The 20,184-nt window shown below is 37.5% G+C and overlaps 1 protein-coding gene across 3 annotated transcripts; it reads left to right on the top strand.

The window, feature by feature from the left end:
* Positions 1-2,343: 2,343 nt before the first annotated feature.
* On the top strand, positions 2,344-19,258 carry zc3h7a (zinc finger CCCH-type containing 7A). 3 transcript variants are annotated; one of them, XM_059348703.1, is made up of 23 exons: positions 2,344-2,464; positions 3,767-3,866; positions 5,848-5,887; positions 6,099-6,302; positions 7,883-8,041; positions 8,799-8,879; positions 9,093-9,146; positions 9,234-9,273; positions 9,366-9,718; positions 9,820-10,072; positions 10,599-10,627; positions 10,723-10,867; positions 10,963-11,121; positions 11,470-11,675; positions 12,093-12,193; positions 12,323-12,504; positions 14,230-14,303; positions 14,634-14,770; positions 14,861-14,966; positions 15,066-15,174; positions 15,286-15,419; positions 18,292-18,455; positions 18,553-19,258. In XM_059348703.1, exons 2-23 carry the CDS (start codon positions 3,799-3,801, stop codon positions 18,740-18,742), a joined length of 2,988 nt encoding a protein of 995 aa, XP_059204686.1. In that variant the 5' UTR covers positions 2,344-2,464; positions 3,767-3,798; the 3' UTR covers positions 18,743-19,258. The 3 variants fall into 3 exon arrangements, with proteins under 3 accessions (XP_059204686.1, XP_059204687.1, XP_059204688.1); XM_059348704.1 differs by having other exon boundaries at positions 14,637-14,770; XM_059348705.1 differs by lacking the exon at positions 9,093-9,146.
* The last annotated feature ends 926 nt before the right edge of the window (positions 19,259-20,184 follow it).

The following is a 20,184-nucleotide window of genomic DNA, read 5'->3' on the forward strand; positions in this document are numbered from 1 at the left end:
TGTGTCAGCCCTGTTATAGTCTGGCGACCTGTCCAGGGTGTACCCCGCCTCTCGCCCAATGTCAGCTGGGATCGGCTCCAGCCCCCACGACCCGTGTGCAGATAAGCGGTTAAGGAGAATGAATGAATGAATGAATGAATGACAGTGAAGCTCACTCCCTGAGTTGTCCTTAGACTCTACTTTGGGAACCACACTTCCACATTTATACAGGATCCAAAAGGCTTAATGTGTTGATTAATTCAAAGAGGAAACAACCAGGGAATGTCTGAGGAAGATTTGCAGGAAGGAGAGCTGAGGGCGAGAGGATTTTTCATTGCTTCAGGCTTAACAGTCTGAACTGTGATGTTTTGTAGATTTGGTTGAAGAGATGGAAATATCTTGCCAGTGTACTGTATATATTAGCAAAGAGCCTGAAGGATTGACAGTGACTGGATTGTCAAAGTTGTACATTTGACGATATATATATTGACTATGTATATAGTCAAATGTACATAGAAAAGAGTAAAACTTGTAATTAGTAATAATTAATACTCACTGGCTAGTTTTGTTTGCAGATAAAACCGTAAAAGTCAGCTATAACACAGTACACAGGCCATATTATGGCTTAATTTATGCTTTGCTTGATTTTCTTTCTTTCTTTTTTCTTTCTTTTAAAAGACGTTTAATAAGCATTGTTGGAGGGAGCCTGAGGCCTATAATTTTCATTGCCAGCAACTGCTTGTCTGTTGTGCACATGATAAGAGAAACAAAGAACTTGAAATTAAAGGAAACAACAGCATTGTAACAAATAAACAACATTTAAATAAACTGCCTTATCGACAGTGGTGGAAAATAACTAAGTACATTTACTCAAGTACAGTAGGCCTATACTGGGGTAGGACACTTAGTATTTTTCATTTTCTAATACTTATTACTTCTACTTCACTTAATCTCAGATGGAAATACTGAATGTTTTACTGTACTACAGTTATCTGGTAGTTTGCCCTTAGTTACTAGTTACTACTAACAAATACATTTGATGCATTATTATGGAGCAGTATATAAAGTAAAAAATATTACATATGCATTTATGTAAGCAGCATGTAAATGTTGTCAAGGTAGGTCTTATTTTAACTACCTAATTTAATGTTGTGTGGTTTCATTTGTATGTGTAAAAGTGATACATTTTGTCCTGAAAAGTAATTAAAACTTTCATCTAAATGTATTGGAGTAAAAAGCAAAAAAGTATTTGCCTCTAAAATGTAGAGGAGTATAGAGATGCATAAAATGTAAATACTCAAGTAAATAGTTTGTCATTTACTCAACATTTACTTGAGTAGGCCTACCTCAAAATTGTACTTGAGAAAATGTACTTACTAACTAACTGTACTTAGTAACATTCTACCAATGCTAGTGCAATGTACTTTGAATACAGAGCATCTGCACTGTATTTCTACACTGTGGTGTTTACTAAAGTATAAATTCATCACACTGTTAAAATAATCGCCTAAGTCATTTTTTTTCAAAATTGTTTTTTTTGCCTTAATCATCTCCCCATGATGCCGACCACCTATGGTAAAATCGCCTCCATCCTCAGTTGATCAGATCATGTGATTTTACCCCTTTAAGATCATCACTTCTTTGACAATTTGCCACATTCATATGCATCAGATAAGAACCCAGCAAAGACGAGCTAGAGGGAGATTGTTTAGTTATCAGTTTAGTCTATCAGTGTTTTATTGTTGACACTCATATAGGTAACACTTTACTCTAAGTGTCAAAGTAACACTTTATTTTGAAGTTGTCTACATAAGAGTCACACAAGCCTGTCAGAAACATGACATGACAAGTATCATGAGCATTAATGTTACTTCAAAGTGTCATTAATGTTCATGACACATCCCATGTCATGTTTATGACACGCTCATGTCACTCTTACACCTTCAAAATAAAGTGTTACCATATCTTGCTTAAGTCACAAAGGCATGTTCAAAAATTGCCTAAGTCATTTATTTCTCCTAAGTTACATAGTTTACACACACAGTGTTATTACTATGCCAATAGCCATCCTTTGTTACATCCTTTTTGAGTGAAATGATTAATAAATGTCATATGTTACACTTTTGGTGAAGTTTTTTGTGTTTCTTGCAAAACTTGAAAAAATGAGTTAGGCGATTATTTTAACAGGGTGACGATTTTTGAGTACTGTGTCCACCACTGCTTATTGCTTTATTGATCCACGATGGTTAAAGTTGCATTGTCATTTTCCATGTGAGGTGTTGTCATGTCCTACCTCTGCCTGTAGGGGCAGCACTGCGCTGGAGTCGGTGTTCGCTGTTCTTCTAGTCAAAGGAGAAGAAGAAGCAAAGGGCGGCCTTCAGCGATACAGCACATCTAGCCAAGTTATTTGAGCTAAAACGAAAAATCACTTTCCCTCCTTTTAGATAACCAACATAAGGGTTGTTTGGAATAAAGATTCATTCATGTAAGTACGTACAGCAGGTATTGTTAGATAATTTATGTGATATGTACGGGCTCTCCGGCGGGAGCTAAACATCTACTGTTCGCTATTGTTTGCATTGGGGAACTAGTTTAACTTGGGCATGCCTATGCTTTGTTAGGTTCAGTGTACTTCCTAGAAACTTAGTCCGGTAACGTCATGTCGCTGGTTAGGCCCGTGTGCTCCCAGCCCCGCAGAGCACAGTTGTGTTTTATCGGTTTTGATTGTTTGTATGTTGGTAACGATTAAACTGGCTGAGCTTCACATTGCTAACCTTTGCTAGCAAATGATGATTGCTAACTAGAAGTCTCGGCGGCCGCGGGTAACACACGTGCGCTAAATGCCAGGCGCCCATTATCGGACGAGATGCCTCCTCACTCATAAAAACTTCACCCAAAGGGTATTTTTCTCCATAGTTGCACATTTGTTTTGAAAAAGACACAATTATTTAGCGATAAAAGCAGATTTACTTAAAAAGTTCCCTAGAAATTAACTTAATTTGGGCCAAAACAGGACAGGCGCACCCTTCTAAAAAGCTAATATTATCACAATCTTCCTGTTTCTTCCTGTTACTAACATCCTCATTTGATTAGCAACTAATTTTAAAGGAAGGTAAAGTAACAATCAATATATGTTTACTACACCATAGCTATGTCAGAAGAAGGTTGACAGTTTGATTTGGCGGATTTATGCGCCGTGACAGCAACCCTTCATATCTAAACGTGTCAATAGTACGATCAATGTTATGTACTCCAATATAAACTATTGTGGGTACGCAGAGTTATTGTTCTTATTCGCATCGTGTGATACACTTGAATTTGTTTGAAAATAGACTTTATTTGAATAAATACTAGTCAGAGCTATCGAAATGATGTCCGACAATGGACATCCTGCTTTCAGATGCTATGTTTAAAACAGTTTTCACGGGCTTACAAGTTCATCCTTTATCGCCCATGACTTCAAATAGGTAGATTTCAGTTTAACGCTGATTATTCTACAATGTTTGTTAACGTTATTAGCTCGCAAGCTAAGAAAAATGTTCAGCCTTAATATCCGGAACTACACGTGTCGTCACTACTAAATGCGGAAGCTATGAGCACTGAGTGTAGATGGACTTAGTATAATTCTTGTGAGCACAACTGTCAGAAAACCAGTTAGACAACCTGCGGATAGTGATTTAGGATGAGCAAGCTGTTCTTTTATTTTGTCAGCATTGCAGTTTATTGCCAGAAACCTCCACCAGTTTTTATATTTTTGTTTATGTCATATATATGTATTATATTTCAGGTGCTGACAGAGGAGTGAATATTAATGCAAACATGTCCGGAGCTTGTCAGGACAGAAGGAGTCGCTGGCAGGAAATTCAAAAAGGCCTGCAATTCATCCAGTAAGTGTCGTGTGTTTTTTAATCACTGGTTAGAGTCGGGGGTGTAACTGAGCTTCACTAATCTAATAATTCAAATGCTAATAGAGTGCTGTAGACATTAAACATTTTTGTAGGCCAACCCAAATGCCAGGATGTTGGCGTTGCCTTGGTTTCCTCGTCAAAAAGCTGATGTGATTTTCTTTTTTTCTTTTGGATTATTGGTTATTGCGAGCTTGGTGACAAACAGAAGTTTGTGATACTTAGATGTTTTGTTCAGCAAGATAGTCTTCACAAATCAACACCGCTTTTATGACTTTTGTGGCATAAATACAATCGCAAGAAGTTAAGTTACAGAGGTGTAACTTAATTAGACAAGAGATTAGATGAGTTTCTGTGTTTGACGTGATGATGTTTCATGTCTCTGACAAACACTGATCTCATTTTGCCACTTGGTAACCAATGGAAACCCGAACTGCAAAAATGCTAACTCATGTCAAGATTATAGGACCCATTCATGCAGCATATGTTAAGCAGATGTATGGAAAGTGAAACAACCTTTTCTGATCCTGTGTTTTTTTTCTGTGCCATGCCCATTAGTCTTTCTCGTTATCCTATGTTGAAAATATTGTACTGGATAAGTATTTGATGGCTCTTCCCAGCTACAAGTACTTGTCTTCCTGTGCCTGCGAGTCCTTTTTTGTTAATGAATCAGCTCTCTTTAGACTGCATTATGCAAGAATGACTTGTCAGCTTTGCATCATGTGTTGTTGTTCAGATCGACAGCGTGTCCAAGAGACAGCTGATTACTGGCTTAGTTCATGTTAGTTTTGGTTTTAATGTTGGGAATTCTCCTGATCTTATCTAAGCTTTGTATTCAGGCATCAGACAGACTGTCAATGTATTGTTTTAAAAGCTATACTGGGCAATGCAGTGTTGCATTTCATCTAATCTGACAGGATCTTTTATTTGTAAAACAAAAGTGATACTTAAAATACTGCTATGCATGCACGTCATCACTTTGCACATCTGGAAGCTTCACCAATGTCATGAAGTGTAAAGTTGTCAGAGACTGAAACTGTATGTAATGCCTGATGATATAAACAGAATCCTAGTTGCCCGCACACTCAGTGTGCAAAAGAGGAAAGAAGACTTTAAATGCCACGGCAGCAGTAGAACTAGAAACAAGAATAACAAAACAACTTCAATGATTATTGCAAAATTTTCCATCATGGCATTTAATGACACAACCTTTGATTATGTAAATCTTCATCACTTTCACAATGCACCAAATAATTAATAGCTGGTGTTGATAATAATCTTGACAGTAACTGAGGTTCTGTGTGAGCATGCAGATGTGTATTATTATACCCTTTAAAGAAAATCATGATGCATCCATTTTTCTATATACGTCTTTGCCTGGTTTTCTCATTTGGATGATGAAAAATCTACTGTAAATGTAGCCTTATTTTCCCAATTTGTAATTATATTTTGCTGTAATTAGACAGCCAAAACATATCTATAATATCTGACATTTAAATGATTTTGTTTATTATATTATTATAGATGTTTACAATGCAGTGTTTAATCTTTTATTTTGAGTGAAATGTTGTTTACAAGAAGTTGCTCTCGACTTATTTGCATTCAGCAATCAATGCTGTCAGCACCTGCACACACAGCAACATCCCAAACCACAATAACACACACACACACACACACACACACACACACAGACACACCTTCCTGTTTTGATGTCTCTGTCTTTTTTTTTATGATGATGCACAATAGAATAAACTATAATCAGCTTAACCCACTCTTCAAACAAACATATTAAATTAGTGCTGCTCAATTCATCTAAATTTGATGAAAATCTCAGTTAAAACTAGTGCAATAGCCAATTTAATTTGAACTTGTATTATAACAGTTACTTCTAACTCCAGTGTATGCTCTTTCTCTTCTGCTCACACTCTTATATTTTATAACATGAACCCTCTTTTGCTTTTAGATCAACCCTTCCATTTCCTGGTAGTCAAGACCAGTATGAGGTAAGCTGTGTGAATTTTGATGTCTGCTTTCCAGCTTCCATCTTGTATCAACTTGTATTGTATCAAGTTACTTATTTAAGGACAAGGCCAAAAGGTTAAGTGGGTCACACGAAAGGCAATCTGGGATTATCTATTTCCTGGTGATTGAGTGACCGGACAAGTCAGCTGCATTATGTATATTTTGTACTGATTTGTTTTTTCTTTTTTTCAGGTGTTTATTAAGGATCTCGTATGGAATCTTTTTGGAGAAGGAAATGACGTGTTCAAAGAGGGAGATTGGACAAAATCCATCGAGATGTACACCGAAGCCTTGAGTATAGCAGACTATGCAGACTCGGAAGAGATCTGTATTCCAACAGGTCTACTGGAAAAGCTGTATGCAAATCGAGCTGCTGCATATCTAAACATTGTTCCGGTAAGCCGGTGGTGACCATCACACTAGTCTCATTTCAGTCTCCATCCCAATCAAGTTCTTGGTCTCATAAAATGTATCTATTTCTATCTATTACTATCTATATTCGATGTGTGTGTGTGTGTGTTTATTTATTTATTTATATATATATATATATATATATATATATATACATACACACACATGTATATAGATGTATGTTATGTTCTCTATATATTTTGAGCCTGCACCTGCACATTTTTAGGTTACTAGTTAAATGTTTCATTTCAGTGCCTGGGGTTTCAGACCGGTTTAGATATAAATTGCTCTTTATAAATATCTAGAAATTACATCGACCAAAAAACACACAGAATGCTAAATAATAAATTCTTAAAATACAAGTTAATTCTTAAATGTCACTGCTTTTTTAAAGAAGAGCTCTGTTTTGTACCACTTATTTGACCTCTTCGTTAAGAGCCCTTTTGCTTTTGGCCCTTGCAATGTTTACCATTGCTTGGTTTTGTTGGGACATGTCCTCAGCACATTTTGCTTTTCATACCAATCATCTATCTCGGTTTATCTGTCAACTGACATATTTTTCTTAAAATTAAGCTGTAGTTTATGAACGAAGAACTTGTATTTAGTTGGCTTCTTGTAATTGCAAATTATAGTATATTTCCCCAAATATTGAAACTGTGATCATAAATATGAGCATTAAGATCATTGGGTTATATACAGGCCCACCACAACCCCAGAAAAGTTGTTGGCCCCAATGGTGAACACTGAGCCATAACATCTGTATGGAAAAGTTGCTTTAGTTAGCGTAAGGACAGGCAGAAATATTTGACTTACTGAGTTGCGGCTGAATTCCTCAATGTTGTTCTTTATTTTCTATTTTTTTTTACAAGATTTCATGTCTGTTACATTTGCTCTACCTTGCATACATAAAAATATGTAGTTGTAGTATTTCAATAAATGGGAATGTAAAGTAAATGTACTTTAATTCTCATTATTTTTATTACACAGGATTTAGGAATAGGCTTGTAATCTACAATAATTTGGTTGTTGTGCAAAAATAGGTCAAAAAAAGAAATGCATTAATTTGTCAGGAAGTGGATGAAATGATTATTTTTATGAATACATCAAATAATGATGAGCTGAGCTGCATGCACAATGATGCGACTTACAGTTTGTCTACAGCTCTCAGAAAAACCCCGCCACATACTGTATGATAATACGTTTGTGTGTTTTGGTGATTTCTGACAGCTTCATGTGTCACTTTGAACAGTATTCATAGAAAATCTGAAAATGATCTGAGAAACTCAGGACCTTAGACACTTAGAAAAAGTCCCCGTGGGAAAAAAGGATGCTTTCAGAGAAACATTCAGTTCCTCTTTCTTGTCAGCGTCCGTCTGCATCGAGTCATGTTACATGGCAATAAAAACACTCTATCATCTTCAGGGAAACCGCACCCATACCTGACTCAACTCACTGAACATGTAAAGGCAATTTATGATCAAACTGCAGTGTCTTTGTTTTGTGTTCACTAAAGAACTACAGTTAAGTGAGGCTTCTCTAACTCTGGGACATATCTTCTTTCTCAGGGACTGTATGACCAAGCGTTAGAAGACTGTGAAAAGGCTCTCCAGTTGAACGAGGGCAACTACAAAGCACTGTACAGAAAAGCTAAATCCTTAAAGGAGTTGGGGAGACATCAAGAGGCCTATGAGGCCGTTGCCAAATGTTCCCTAGCAGTGCCTCAGGTAAGGCGTACCATCTGAGCGTTTCATGTTGATTTATCCTAATGTGCAGGAGATCGACTCACTCTTTCGTCTCGGCAAATTTGACAAAAATTAAGCAAAAATGCAGTCAGGGCTGCCTGCAGGAAGAGCACACCCAGTGGAGTCACGCTGTTTCTGGCATGTTGCCTGACACTAAGTTCGTTGCTTTGTCACAATTAGCGTGCTATCTTTAGTATAGTTATAGTTAGTTAGTATAGTAAAGTAGTAGTAATTTAAGGTTTAACTGTTAGACCCACCACAGACCACTTTTTGTGGGGACAGATGATATTTAGGAGGGGAAATACCACTTCTATGCCACATAGAAGTGGTATATCCAATCAAAAAGCTGGGGACCTGAACAATTATTTGACATTCAGATTGTTAATGTGTAAGATTTTCTATCATTTATATGTGAAAAAAAGAACATTGTATTCTGGTTAGGCACCTATTCACATTTTGAAGGGTTAGACTGTATAAAGGGCTTAGAACATTATGGTTAATATTAGACAATAATTTGGACAACCAACAACAGCGCTTGAGGTGTCTTGCTTTTTTTTTTTTTTTTTAATGTTGCTGAAATACTCGCAAATTATATTTTTAGATATATTTAAAAAACAAGTTTTGGTGCAATATATTGTATAGAAACCATGTCGGAAAATAATGGTTAATGGAAATAACCAAAGATCAAAGGCTGAGATGTGTTTGAATAAACACTGTCTGTTTTTATTGTTTCCCACAGGATTCCAGTGTCACACAGCTGACTCAGGACCTTGCCAAAATTTTGGGATTGAAAATCCGTAAAGCTTATGTGAGGAGTAAGGTACGCATGTCTCAGGAACCTTTTTCAAACAGTCATGACAGTCGGGTTATTTATTGTAGGAACTGACAACCATACAATGTGTGTCGGTAGTCCCATTGTCATTAACGTTATAAATCGGACTCTTTTTGACTGATTGGCACATCCATAGAGGGTTTTTCTTCGATATAATGAACATAAAAACACAATTTAATTAAGCTAATTCCTATTTAACAGCCTGCCTTGAATGTTTTGCGAGGATCAAGTTATCAAGATGCATCATGTGACAAGGTTAGCAACAAGCCAGTCTAAAATATATATCTGTACTCTCTCAAGAAATCCAGTGTTTTTAATGAATTTTCTTCTTAATTTCTTCAGTTTTCCCATGGCTCGTGTTCAGTTGAAGATATAGAAATTGGTAAGTTAAATACTTAATGCAGCTTTGATTAGTTCATTAAAGGGACAATGATGAAACTCACTCATCCTGTGCCCCCCCCCGATGTGTTTTAGAAGTGCCTCAGGTAACCCAGGATAGCAGTGTTTTGGCTCCAGTCCCAGCCCCAATCCAAGCTCCAGTGGCAGTGCACCCGCCTCTAAATGAAGCCGTGGTGGACGACCTCCCTCCACTTCCTCCCACCAACAGTATCTCATCTATAACCCCGTCTGAGCCGCCAGGCTTCGAGTCTATTTCCCTGCCCGTGTCCGTGCCCTCGTCAGTCCCCCTTCCTGTGCCCACATTTGTTAACGGGTGCAGAACCAGTAAGCCTTGCACGATGCTCGAACCCAGTCATGATTTTGACGCGGACATCATGGGGGACGACCTAGATGACCTACTGGACCAAGCCGGCCCCGAATCAGCCTTGGTTAGTGAGCGGATCGGACCTCAGGGTCTCATTGATGAATAAAATGTGACAACGTGTCGATATGTGAGCAGAAGTGTGACTTTTATTGTCTCTTCCTTCAGGTTATTCCCACAGTGAAGGGGCCTCTTCCTTTGCCAACCAGTATTGCCCCGGGCAGTTCCATGTCCAGTCCATTCCTGATGCCATCTCACATCAACCCGTTTCTTCACAGCGGTGCCCAGCCGTGCACGGTTACTCTGCCCCCGCTGTATCACAAGTCGGGGTCAAGTACGTATTTTGGTATGGACACTTTTGACACCCTCCACCCACCACTGGACTCCCTGGATAGTCTCAGCATAACAGACTATAAAACAGGTATGCTACTTTAATACTTGGCCTGTTTATTCCCCTGAACCCCAAACAGTCCCACGGCTTTTCCTGTCACTTTTTACTCACCGTGGCCTTGTTTTTCCACTGCATTCCTCTATGGAAACAGCACTACTGAATTGACAACTGTTAATGTTGAGTCTTGTTTTTACCTCAAGTGCAGTTGCTTTTATTTGTATCGAAATTCAAAATAATAAGATGTAATAAAGTACAATATATACAATATTTGAAACCAATTCTTAATCAAATTTTCTTAATGGAATATTTCAGAATGTATTTTTTTTATTCCAAGATTTGGTATACACTCTTTTAATAGAAAATCTGAGCTTTGATTTGATAAATGGTGTTATTTATTTTTAGAAGACATGCCTTTAAAACATGCTAATGGGTTGTGGGGTTTAGAGAGTTAAACATACATGTTTTCTTTGTTTCAAATAAAAGTCAATGTTTAAAAGAAGAAGAAAAACATCAGCTAACCAATGGATCACTCTTTTCTCCTCTGTTAAATTTTCAGATTATGCTCAGAGTCCATTTATCCCACAGGTAATTGTTGTTTAATTATTATCAGCCTATTTATTGTTACAGGCTTACGATTTGTCATAATTCATATTTCACCTTTTTTTTTTTTTTTTTACCAGCTGAACAATAATGACACCCCAATGGGAATGGCTGTAGGTATGCCTGAAGTGAAGGGTCTTCCTGCTGCTGTGGATTTGGCAAAGAACCCCTTAGCTGAAACACATGAATTCAAACAAGCGTGCTCAATGTGCTACGTCAAAACTGGTGAGGAATAGTTTTTACAGTGTGTGTGGTCTGCGTCTTTAAGGATAGAGAAGTACTGTTTGATCTAATGTGTTTATTTATGTTGATACCCACAGGGCCCGGTGTGTTGGATTATGCTCTTCATACAGAAGAGCATAAATGCAAAAAGGATGCTTTACTCGGCAGAATCAAACATTCGCCAGACAAATCTTGGAAGCTCATCCGGCCCAGGCCAACAAAAACCCAATATGTTGGACCTTATTACATTTGCAAAGGTAACACTTATAAACATGCAAATTTCCTCACTCTGAAATTGTAGCATTTCCTTTCACATTACCATTTCATCATTTTTTTTTTCCTCCCTACAAATCCCATTAGTTTGATTTTCACAGAGGGAAAAAAGATCATAAATGGCTTATTTTGTAACACAGATTATTGGTTAAAAAAAAAAAAGGGCATAGATATGTTTTTTCACATTAACTTTGTTATTTATTTTCCCTACATTCCTTTATTACACTTAATGTGCTTATTATTCAAGAAGCATTTTTTTAGAAGCTCTTAGTTTCTGCCATACACAAGTCATGATGACAGCTAATGCTAAAATGTTACCTGTGTTGTTTCAGAGGTGGCTGTTGGAAAAGAGTGCCTGTACCCTGGCCACTGCACATTTGCATACTGCCAGGAAGAGATTGATGTTTGGACTCTGGAGCGGAAGGGCTTTATCTCGAGAGAGCTGCTCTTCGATCCTTATGGGCCAAACTCCAACATCAGGTTGACTGTCCCCAAGATCTTACAGGAGCATCATGGGATATTCATGTTTCTCTGTGGAGTGAGTATTCATTTAGTTTGTCAAAACGAGTTTGACCTCTTGTGGTCTTTTGCACACAATTCACAATAATTGTGAACAGTCTTTATCTCTAAATATGTTTTGCATTTATTCATATGCATTTATAATCACTGAGTTTCTTTTATTCAGAGCAAAATTTAAAAATAAGGCCAATATATACCAAATTATGAATGTGATAAATCCCTGGTATGGTGTGCTCTTCATTGGACCTTCAATTTTCACTTCTGTTGTTTGTTTGTCTTGTGCTCATTGTTATTTGGGCTATGATTGTTAGGGACTTTTGAGTGACATATGATGGAATTTTATTGTGGTATTGTCCTTCTTTAATTTCTGCAGCAAATCTACTGTGTATTTATAGACCAGTAACCATTTCAAATGCATTATTTTCAATTTTTTTAGGTGTGTTTTGACCACAAACCCAGAATAATCAGCAAAACCAACAAAGATGACCCTTCACTTTGCTCTCATCCTGTGACAAAGCATGACTTTGAGAATCATAAGTAAGTCATTTCTTATTTTACAGCTCTGCAAATGTATTTCTAGTTATCTTCCAAAGCGCACAAAACGTGTGCAAATATACAAGAGGGAACAAGAGCAGGATAAACCTGTGGACATTGTTTGTCTCTTAGGTGCCTGGTCCACATTTTGAAGGAGAACACAGTCCGTTATTCCAAGATCAGACCCTTGAGTCCTCAGTGCCAGCTGGATCTTTGTCGCCATGAAGTCCGGTACGGCTGCGTGAGAGAAGACGACTGCTTCTACGCCCACAGTCTCATCGAGCTGAAGGTCTGGATGATGCAGCACGAGCTCGGTAAGACTGCTTTTTAAAAATACTCCTGGTGTTGTACATGGAACACAGTTCTTCTATGACACCTTTTGCAACATATATGATACAGAAAGTCGTTCCTTCCTTCTGCAATAAGACTTTATAACTCATCTACCTCTGCCAGAACCAACATTACTGAAATGCACTAAAATGTATGCACTAAATCTATGCACGACACTTTGCTATGTTATTAATATTATTACTATTATTATTATTATATATACTGTTGCTGCCATTATTACTATTATTACTATATACTGTAATATACTACTATTATTATTATTATACCGGCCTTACCAGCCTTATTTATTATTATTATTATTATTACTATTATTATTATTATTATATATACTATTGCTGCCATTATTACTATTATTACTATATACTGTAATATACTACTATTATTATTATTATACTGGCCTTACCGGCCTTATTTATTATTATTATTATTATTATTATTACTATTGTTATTATATATTATATTATTTTACTTGTAATTACTTTATTTATCTTTTTTCATTTTACTTTTATATTGTTTATTATCTATTTCTACATATTATATTATATTATATTATGTACTATACTATTATTATTATTATTATTATTATATACCGTCTAGTCACTATAGCATTGTTGCATCATATCACCAGTTTAATTATTACCATCATCTTGCCAACCATCCTACCAACTGATGTTCTTTTCTTAACTTCTTAAGTGTCCTTGTTCTTGTTCTATTCTGTGTTTTTTTCTATTGTTGTTTTTATTCATGCTACCTCAGTATTTTATTCTATTGTATTTTATTGTACTTGAATACCGGACTGCTGTGACAACCGAATTTCCCTTCGGGGATGAATAAAGTAATGTATCTAGGTGATACATTTAAAGGGGTCCTGCCATGCTCATTTTCAGGGTCATACATGCTTTTTGGGTTTCTACCAGAATGTGTTTATGTTAAAATAAACACTATTTTCATTACTATCCATCCTCTGTCTGGCACACTTTATTCTAGCACCTGTGCCTTTTTTTTTTTTTTTTTTTTTTAAAGCTAAAGAAAAGACCAGTCGGCTCTGATTGGTCAGCATTTCCGGGGTCTTCTGCATCTGTGCTCTCCCGTCTCTGAACTGCCTGTCATTGCAGTCGTGACATGATTGTAGCGGCACTTTCTGCCATAAAACCTTCATCAATAAAAGCTTCTAAACCAGAAGCTACACAATCGAGCATGGAATTGTGCAGGAATATGATCCAAAATTGGGACAGAAATTAACATTGGTATTTAAAATTACAGGTTCTTCCTGCCATTAGCAGGAAAACATCTTGCAGTGGATTGATTATAATGGCAGCAGCTGTGAAATATCACCATTAAAAGCATCTTAACCAAAAAACTACCCAATCAAATGAGCTTCAACTTGAATCTGGTCTGAAATTGGGGAGAAATTAACCAAGATTACAGGTTTTCTTGATGTTAGCATGTAGCTACATATCACACTGTATGTATTGTAAACATAGCTTTAATGTGCCTGGAGCAGATATCCATAGATACCTCACACAAACTGGCATGGATTACTTTGCATACATTTACATTTTTCTTCCAACTGAATCTTCGGTCACATTTATTATGAACATCTGCCATTTTAACACAACAAAGTCCCCTTTAATGCAATTGAAGCTTTACTTATTTGTTTTTATTTTATTTTCATTTTCAACATATAGGTATCACTCATGAAAGTATTGTCCAAGAGGCAAAAAAGTATTGGAATGCAACAGCTTCGTTGCAGGGAGCACAGGTAAGCCCAACAAAAAAAAAATTGTTTCTCATGTTTCTTGCTTGTTGTTAGCGTTTCCTTATTTCTTATCAGTCTGTGTTGTTGTTACCTTTATTACAGCCTATTGGCTTAATATAAATAGTTGTGTGCATCAAACATTTGCATGCCTGTTCTAATGTGATTTGACTAAATATAACTACATACTGTAAGCATTTATCAGGCCTTTGATTTGATTTTACCTGGGTTAAAGCAAAATATCTTCATTGCTCTATATTTTGGCAAAATCCTTTTAGGTGTATATTGTTTTGTGTTAATCACAAAGATTTTAACCAGTCCTTCAAATGTCATCAGCAGCTTTCCAGCACGCAGAGGAGGTTCGGGCCTCCAAATCTGAAGATGATGTTTGTTTGTGGTCAGTGCTGGAGAAATGGCCAACTAAGCGAAGCTGACAAAAACAAGAAGTATTGCTCAGCCAAGGCGAGACACACGTGAGTGTTAAACACACGAGTTGAGGACAGGAAGTGAATTCATAAGTGAATAAGTGCAGTCCACAAACTCTTTTTGTCTTTGTGTTTTAGGTGGGCAAAAGACAGGCGGGTGGTGCTTGTAAGTTCCCATGAAAGGAAAAAGTGGACGACCGTGAGAACACTTCCAACCAAAAAACCCATCCCATCTCAATTTGAGGTACGTGCCAAACATTCTTCTATCCCGCTGTCTGTTCTTTGTTTCTGATAGAAACAAATCTCCTGCAATGGTCACCAAATGTTATTTTTCCTCTATTAGATTTGCATGCATGTGACAGCTGGCAAGAAGTGTCAGTACATTGGGAATTGCACGTTCGCTCACAGTGTAGAAGAAAGAGACCTTTGGACCTACATGAAGGAAAACAACAGTGAGTAATATCAAGGAGATGGGCTCTCTTACTTGGTGGAATTTAATTAGTAGAATTTAATTAGTATGTGATGCACCAGAAGTAATCATTCATTTTATCCCCCCCATTTAGTTCCAGATATGGATCAGCTATATGAGCAGTGGCTGCAGTCTCAGAGGCCTGGCTGGGGTGAGGAGGCCTCCAATAACTCTGTCAGGGAGAATGGCAAACAGATCCACATGCCAACAGACTACGCCGAAGAAGTGGTGAGTGTAAAAGCTCAGAAAATATGCCACACTGCTTTTTTTTTTTTGCGCCTAGGGCTGAAAAAAAAATTTTTGCTATATTTTTTTTCTTGCAATTATTGCAATATGAACACGGTGTACAAGAAATGTCACCGTCAATGGGGGACCGGGGGCATGATCCCCTGAAATTATTTTTTTACAATTATTATGAAACTGTCAGACCTACATAGGCTGTAGATAATTAATGGAAATGAGAACCGTGTAGTATCAAGCAGCAGAAAAATGTGTAGCATGTAGTGCTGGGCGATACGGCCTAAATTTGCTATCACAATATTTTTTTTGCCTTATGTTGATATTCTAGGCTATATGACTCGATGTTTATCATATCAAAGTTTACAAATGTATAAAACTGAACCAGACCAAATTGAAGGGTTATCTGTCCCCTGGATGATGTGTGCTTATAATTTAGACATTTTTTGCCGTAAAGCCAAAATTTGGTGGCCTCTCGCACATTCTGAGGCCACTATTCCATCTTACTCATATCATATTTTAATGAATTATTGTACATGAGAATAAAGATTCTTCTGTTTTAAGGCATCATGTTTTGACAGTTGTAAATTCTGTGGTGGACTCTGCTCACACATCCATAGATAGATAGATTAGATAGATAGATAGATACTTTATTCATCCCCGAAGGGAAATTCGGTTGTCACAGCAGTCCGGTATTCAAGTACAATAGAATAAAATACTGAGGTAGCATAAATAAAAACAACAATAGAAAAAAACACAGAATAGAAAAGAAAGGACACTTAAGAAGTTAAAGAAAGAACATCAGTTGGTAGGATGGTTGGCAGATGATGGTAATAATTAAACTGGTGATATGATGGCAACAATGCTATAGTGACCAGGGGGTATATAATAATAATAGTGCAGTATATAATATATATAATATATAATAATAGTAGTAATAATAATAATAATAAATAAGGCCGTAAGAGATCCATGATCTCTTACTTTGAAAGCCACACGTTTACTTTTATTCAGAAGGCAGTCTAACACGTTCTTACCGTAACGCTTAGTACATACATGCACCAGGAAAACAAGTGACGGCTGACTGGCCACCGTGAGCTTTGTTCTCTTCCAGTATCGTTAGCTAGCCATCTGCTCTAACAGGTAGTCTAACCTCACTCACAAACTGGAGTAATGCTAACAGAGTGCTCGCGCTGTTACGGTTGTCATGACATCTCAAGTGTTTGACGTCGTGGCAGCGTTCCAGCCGCCTGTCCCCGCAGCGAGAGAGCGGACAACGGTGGAGCCTCCCACTGTGGTCACTGCTACAGAGTTAAAAAAACAACAACAAGAAAACAACAATGCCCTATTCCGAAGTAGCGGCAGGCATAATATAGCAGCGTCGAGCCGCCACTGCTACAATAATACTGCGGAAACCCTGGATAGATCCTGTTAGTGAAGTTTGTTTTGCTGAGGTTACAGGAGCGACGCAGGGTGCTGCGGCTCTCTTAGCGTCATACGTGCATCATACCTGATGCTTCATTATACACATGCTTCATATTCAGGTGATTGAACAGGTTTGTGGTGTTGCCTGTCTTCGTTACAACATCTTCTATACACGTTTTACAGACTATGGTTGTTTGTTCCGTGTCCTTATTTTGGAACTGGTCTACAACCAGCCAAAAAGGTCACATGTCACACCGCTGCTCATTGAGCTCCACTGGCTACCTGTTGCAGCCCACATCAAATTCAAATATCTAATGCTGGCCTACAAAGTTGTCTCCGGTACTGCTCCTACTTGAACGCCCTGATTCAGGCATATGCTACCTCACGACCGTTGCGCTCTTCCAATGAACGGCGCCTGGCTCTACCCCCCGTTAGTCCAAGTCAATCCAGACTCTTTGCACTTCTTGTTCCCTGCTGGTGCAACCACTACCAGTTCCAACCAGAGCAGGGGCGTCCCTCTCTACCTTTTAAAAAAAAAAAAATAATAATAATAAAAAAAACTCCTGAAGACCCAGCTCTTTAGAGAGCATCTTCTCTCCTAGCACCACACGATAATTCTACTCCTCAAAGAATTGTCACTAGCACTTATTGATGCACTAATGGCTCTTATTGCACTATACCTTGATTGTTTGCTTTTACTCTTCCTGTAAGTCGATTTGGATAAAAGCGTCTGCTAAATGTAAATGTAATGTAAACTATTTCCGACTCGCTAGCATCTTTCTTATCTTCCATGTTTGGCATGTTTGTCGCTTACAAGAGCTACAGCGGCTGGAGTGTCCACGAGACTTCCATGCAACGAGAGCTGCCGTGGGAGTCTCGTGGAACAGTGAAATCTCGCGCGAAGTATAGTAGTAGAAGTAGTATAGAAAATAAAATCGATGCTCCTCTTTCCATATCAAGCATTAATAAAATATTGATCGAATCACGCTTTACAATATGTTGACAAGATATCTAAATATCACAATGTCAATGCAGTAATTGCATTTCGTGCAGCCCAAACAAGGTTTGTGTATGAACTGGTCAGTGGTTTTTAATTTAGACTATATTTATTAGAGACCCGTTTTTGTGAAACCCTGCAATTTAATTGAGTTGTTTTCCTTTTCCAGTTTGCCGTTTAGGATGTTTAACAGTTGCACTGCCCTGTTATGACTCATTAGCAGCGTTGTGTGGTTTTCTTTTGGCACGTAATCATTAAGTTGTCAGAAACTGTGAATGCAGTAAAAACTATTATCGTCTAATGGTTAAATTGTGTGAACATTTTTAATAGAATCTTGTTTATAACGTGGTTACTTGCCAAGTGATTTAAATTAAACAGTGATACATTTGAATGCAATAGACAAATCATCTAATTTACAAAAATGACTTCTTTTTTTCACAGGCTGGCAATCATTGTTGGCTGTGTGGTAAAAACTGCAACAGCGAGAAGCAGTGGCAGCAGCATATCACTTCAGAAAAACACAAAGACAGAGTTTTCAACTCTGAGGATGATCAGAACTGCTGGCAGTATCGGTTTCCCACAGGCACTTTCAAAGTTTGTGAGAGGTACGATTATCAGCCACAGCACACTGTAAGTCTCTGGTTACCAGTCTTAAGTCCAGTGGTTTTTGATGGTTGATCTTTTGATTTTGTGTTCTGACAGGTTCCTCAAAAGCACATGCACAGAGGATGACTTGTGTAAGCTGGCACACGGGGAGCAGGAACTAAAAGAGTGGATGGAGCGCAGGGAATTCCTTTTGATGAAACTTGCCAAAGCCAGAAAAGACCATCTTATAGCTCCAAATGACAATGACTTTGGAAAATACAGTTTTCTGCTTAAAGACATTATATAATGATGTGATGACAAATTATGCTCTGTTGCAAATAATGCAGTATTCAAACAGTCGAGTCAGGTGATCCTCAAGGGCCTCTGAGGTGCACAGAAAACCGCCTGATCACAGCATGATTTTAAAAGAGGGCGTTCAGGACCGGCCCTCTGATTGGTGGCTGGTTTACTCTGATCTGAACTTCAGGAGTGTTATTGTTAACAGCTGAGTGGAAAACACTTAAAAGCTTTGCTATGCACCATTTACACGAATATCTGTAAATGATGCTGAAAATGGCATGTGTTGATCAGAGACGTGTTCAGATACAGCTGACCTTAAAGTAATTTCTTTTCATAAGCAGTTTGTATATGTTAATGACCTTCACCCTTCAATATGTTTAAGTATGGGATACTTAAAATTGAGAGTTCATTTGACATTCTCTTATTTTAATCTGTCAACATAGGTCATTTTCACTTATTCTAATAGTGTTACCAGTGTAATGGGCACCAAACTAAATAAAGCTTTTTTTAATCTGTGTTTAAACTGCTTTGTGGTTTGTTAACTAGTTAGTATCCAGTTTTAGTTTACTCAATTTTAGGAATATACTGGATATACTGATATTATCTGATAACTATTATTATCGCTGCAAAGTTAGGCTATTTTGGCGATTTTGAAAGTGGTCATGTGACCTCAATCTCAATTTAGTTTAAGGCAAACCCACATAGTTTTTTCTCATGTAGTGCAAATTTGCCTACTGTATTTGAATATTTGTGCATACTGAGGTCCCTAAACAGGCTTTAAATGACAAACTGGGTATCACTGGGAAGCTGAGACTCTTGTGGATTCAATGAGTCCAGTTCATCAGTAGTAGCTAGTTCATTGCAGTGAAACCATTTACCGAGTCTCAACCTCGCTGTATAAACTGAGCTGTTATGACGTCTAGGACAATTACAGCCTTGTGAAACTTTACAACCATAAACTAGAGACCGAGAGCGTTCAGAGGAAGTGCAGCTTTCCTATGTATATTGACAATAAGGGGTTTTCCCAGTTTGAAGAACAGAAGTGCTCGTCATCAAATAGTTGAAAATACAGAAATCTCTAAAATGACAAACATTTTTGAACCCAAATAACAGCATGGATTTTTCTATGCTGTTCCAAAGATTTTGGCATGTTGATGTTGTATTCTGGAGGGTTTTTCTGACTTTTTTATCCATTCTCCATATGAAAAAATTTAATCATTCAGCACCAGCTGAGCTGTATCTGTCCACCACTTCTATGTGGCTTTTATTGTTGACCTGCTATCTCCCCCTAAACATCCGCTGCCCACAACCACCAATTCTCAAAAAATATATATATATATATATACATTCACAAGATGACTATTGCTATAAGCCTGCCATTGGATGCCTATTTAAGATGCCATTTTTCCTCATCACCTATCGTATAAAAAGTCGTATAGTATGTTAAAA

The sequence above is a fragment of the Centropristis striata genome, chromosome 13 (assembly GCF_030273125.1).
Source record: "Centropristis striata isolate RG_2023a ecotype Rhode Island chromosome 13, C.striata_1.0, whole genome shotgun sequence".
Taxonomy (NCBI): domain Eukaryota; kingdom Metazoa; phylum Chordata; class Actinopteri; order Perciformes; family Serranidae; genus Centropristis; species Centropristis striata.

Coding starts and splice junctions, on each gene's coding strand:
- zc3h7a (XM_059348703.1), top strand. CDS start 3,799: ATGTCCGGAGCTTGTCAGGACAGAAGGAGTCGCTGGCAGGAAATTCAA. Junction 8,880..9,092: donor AAGCTTATGTGAGGAGTAAG/GTACGCATGTCT, acceptor CCTATTTAACAG/CCTGCCTTGAATGTTTTGCG. Junction 11,122..11,469: donor ACCTTATTACATTTGCAAAG/GTAACACTTATA, acceptor GTGTTGTTTCAG/AGGTGGCTGTTGGAAAAGAG.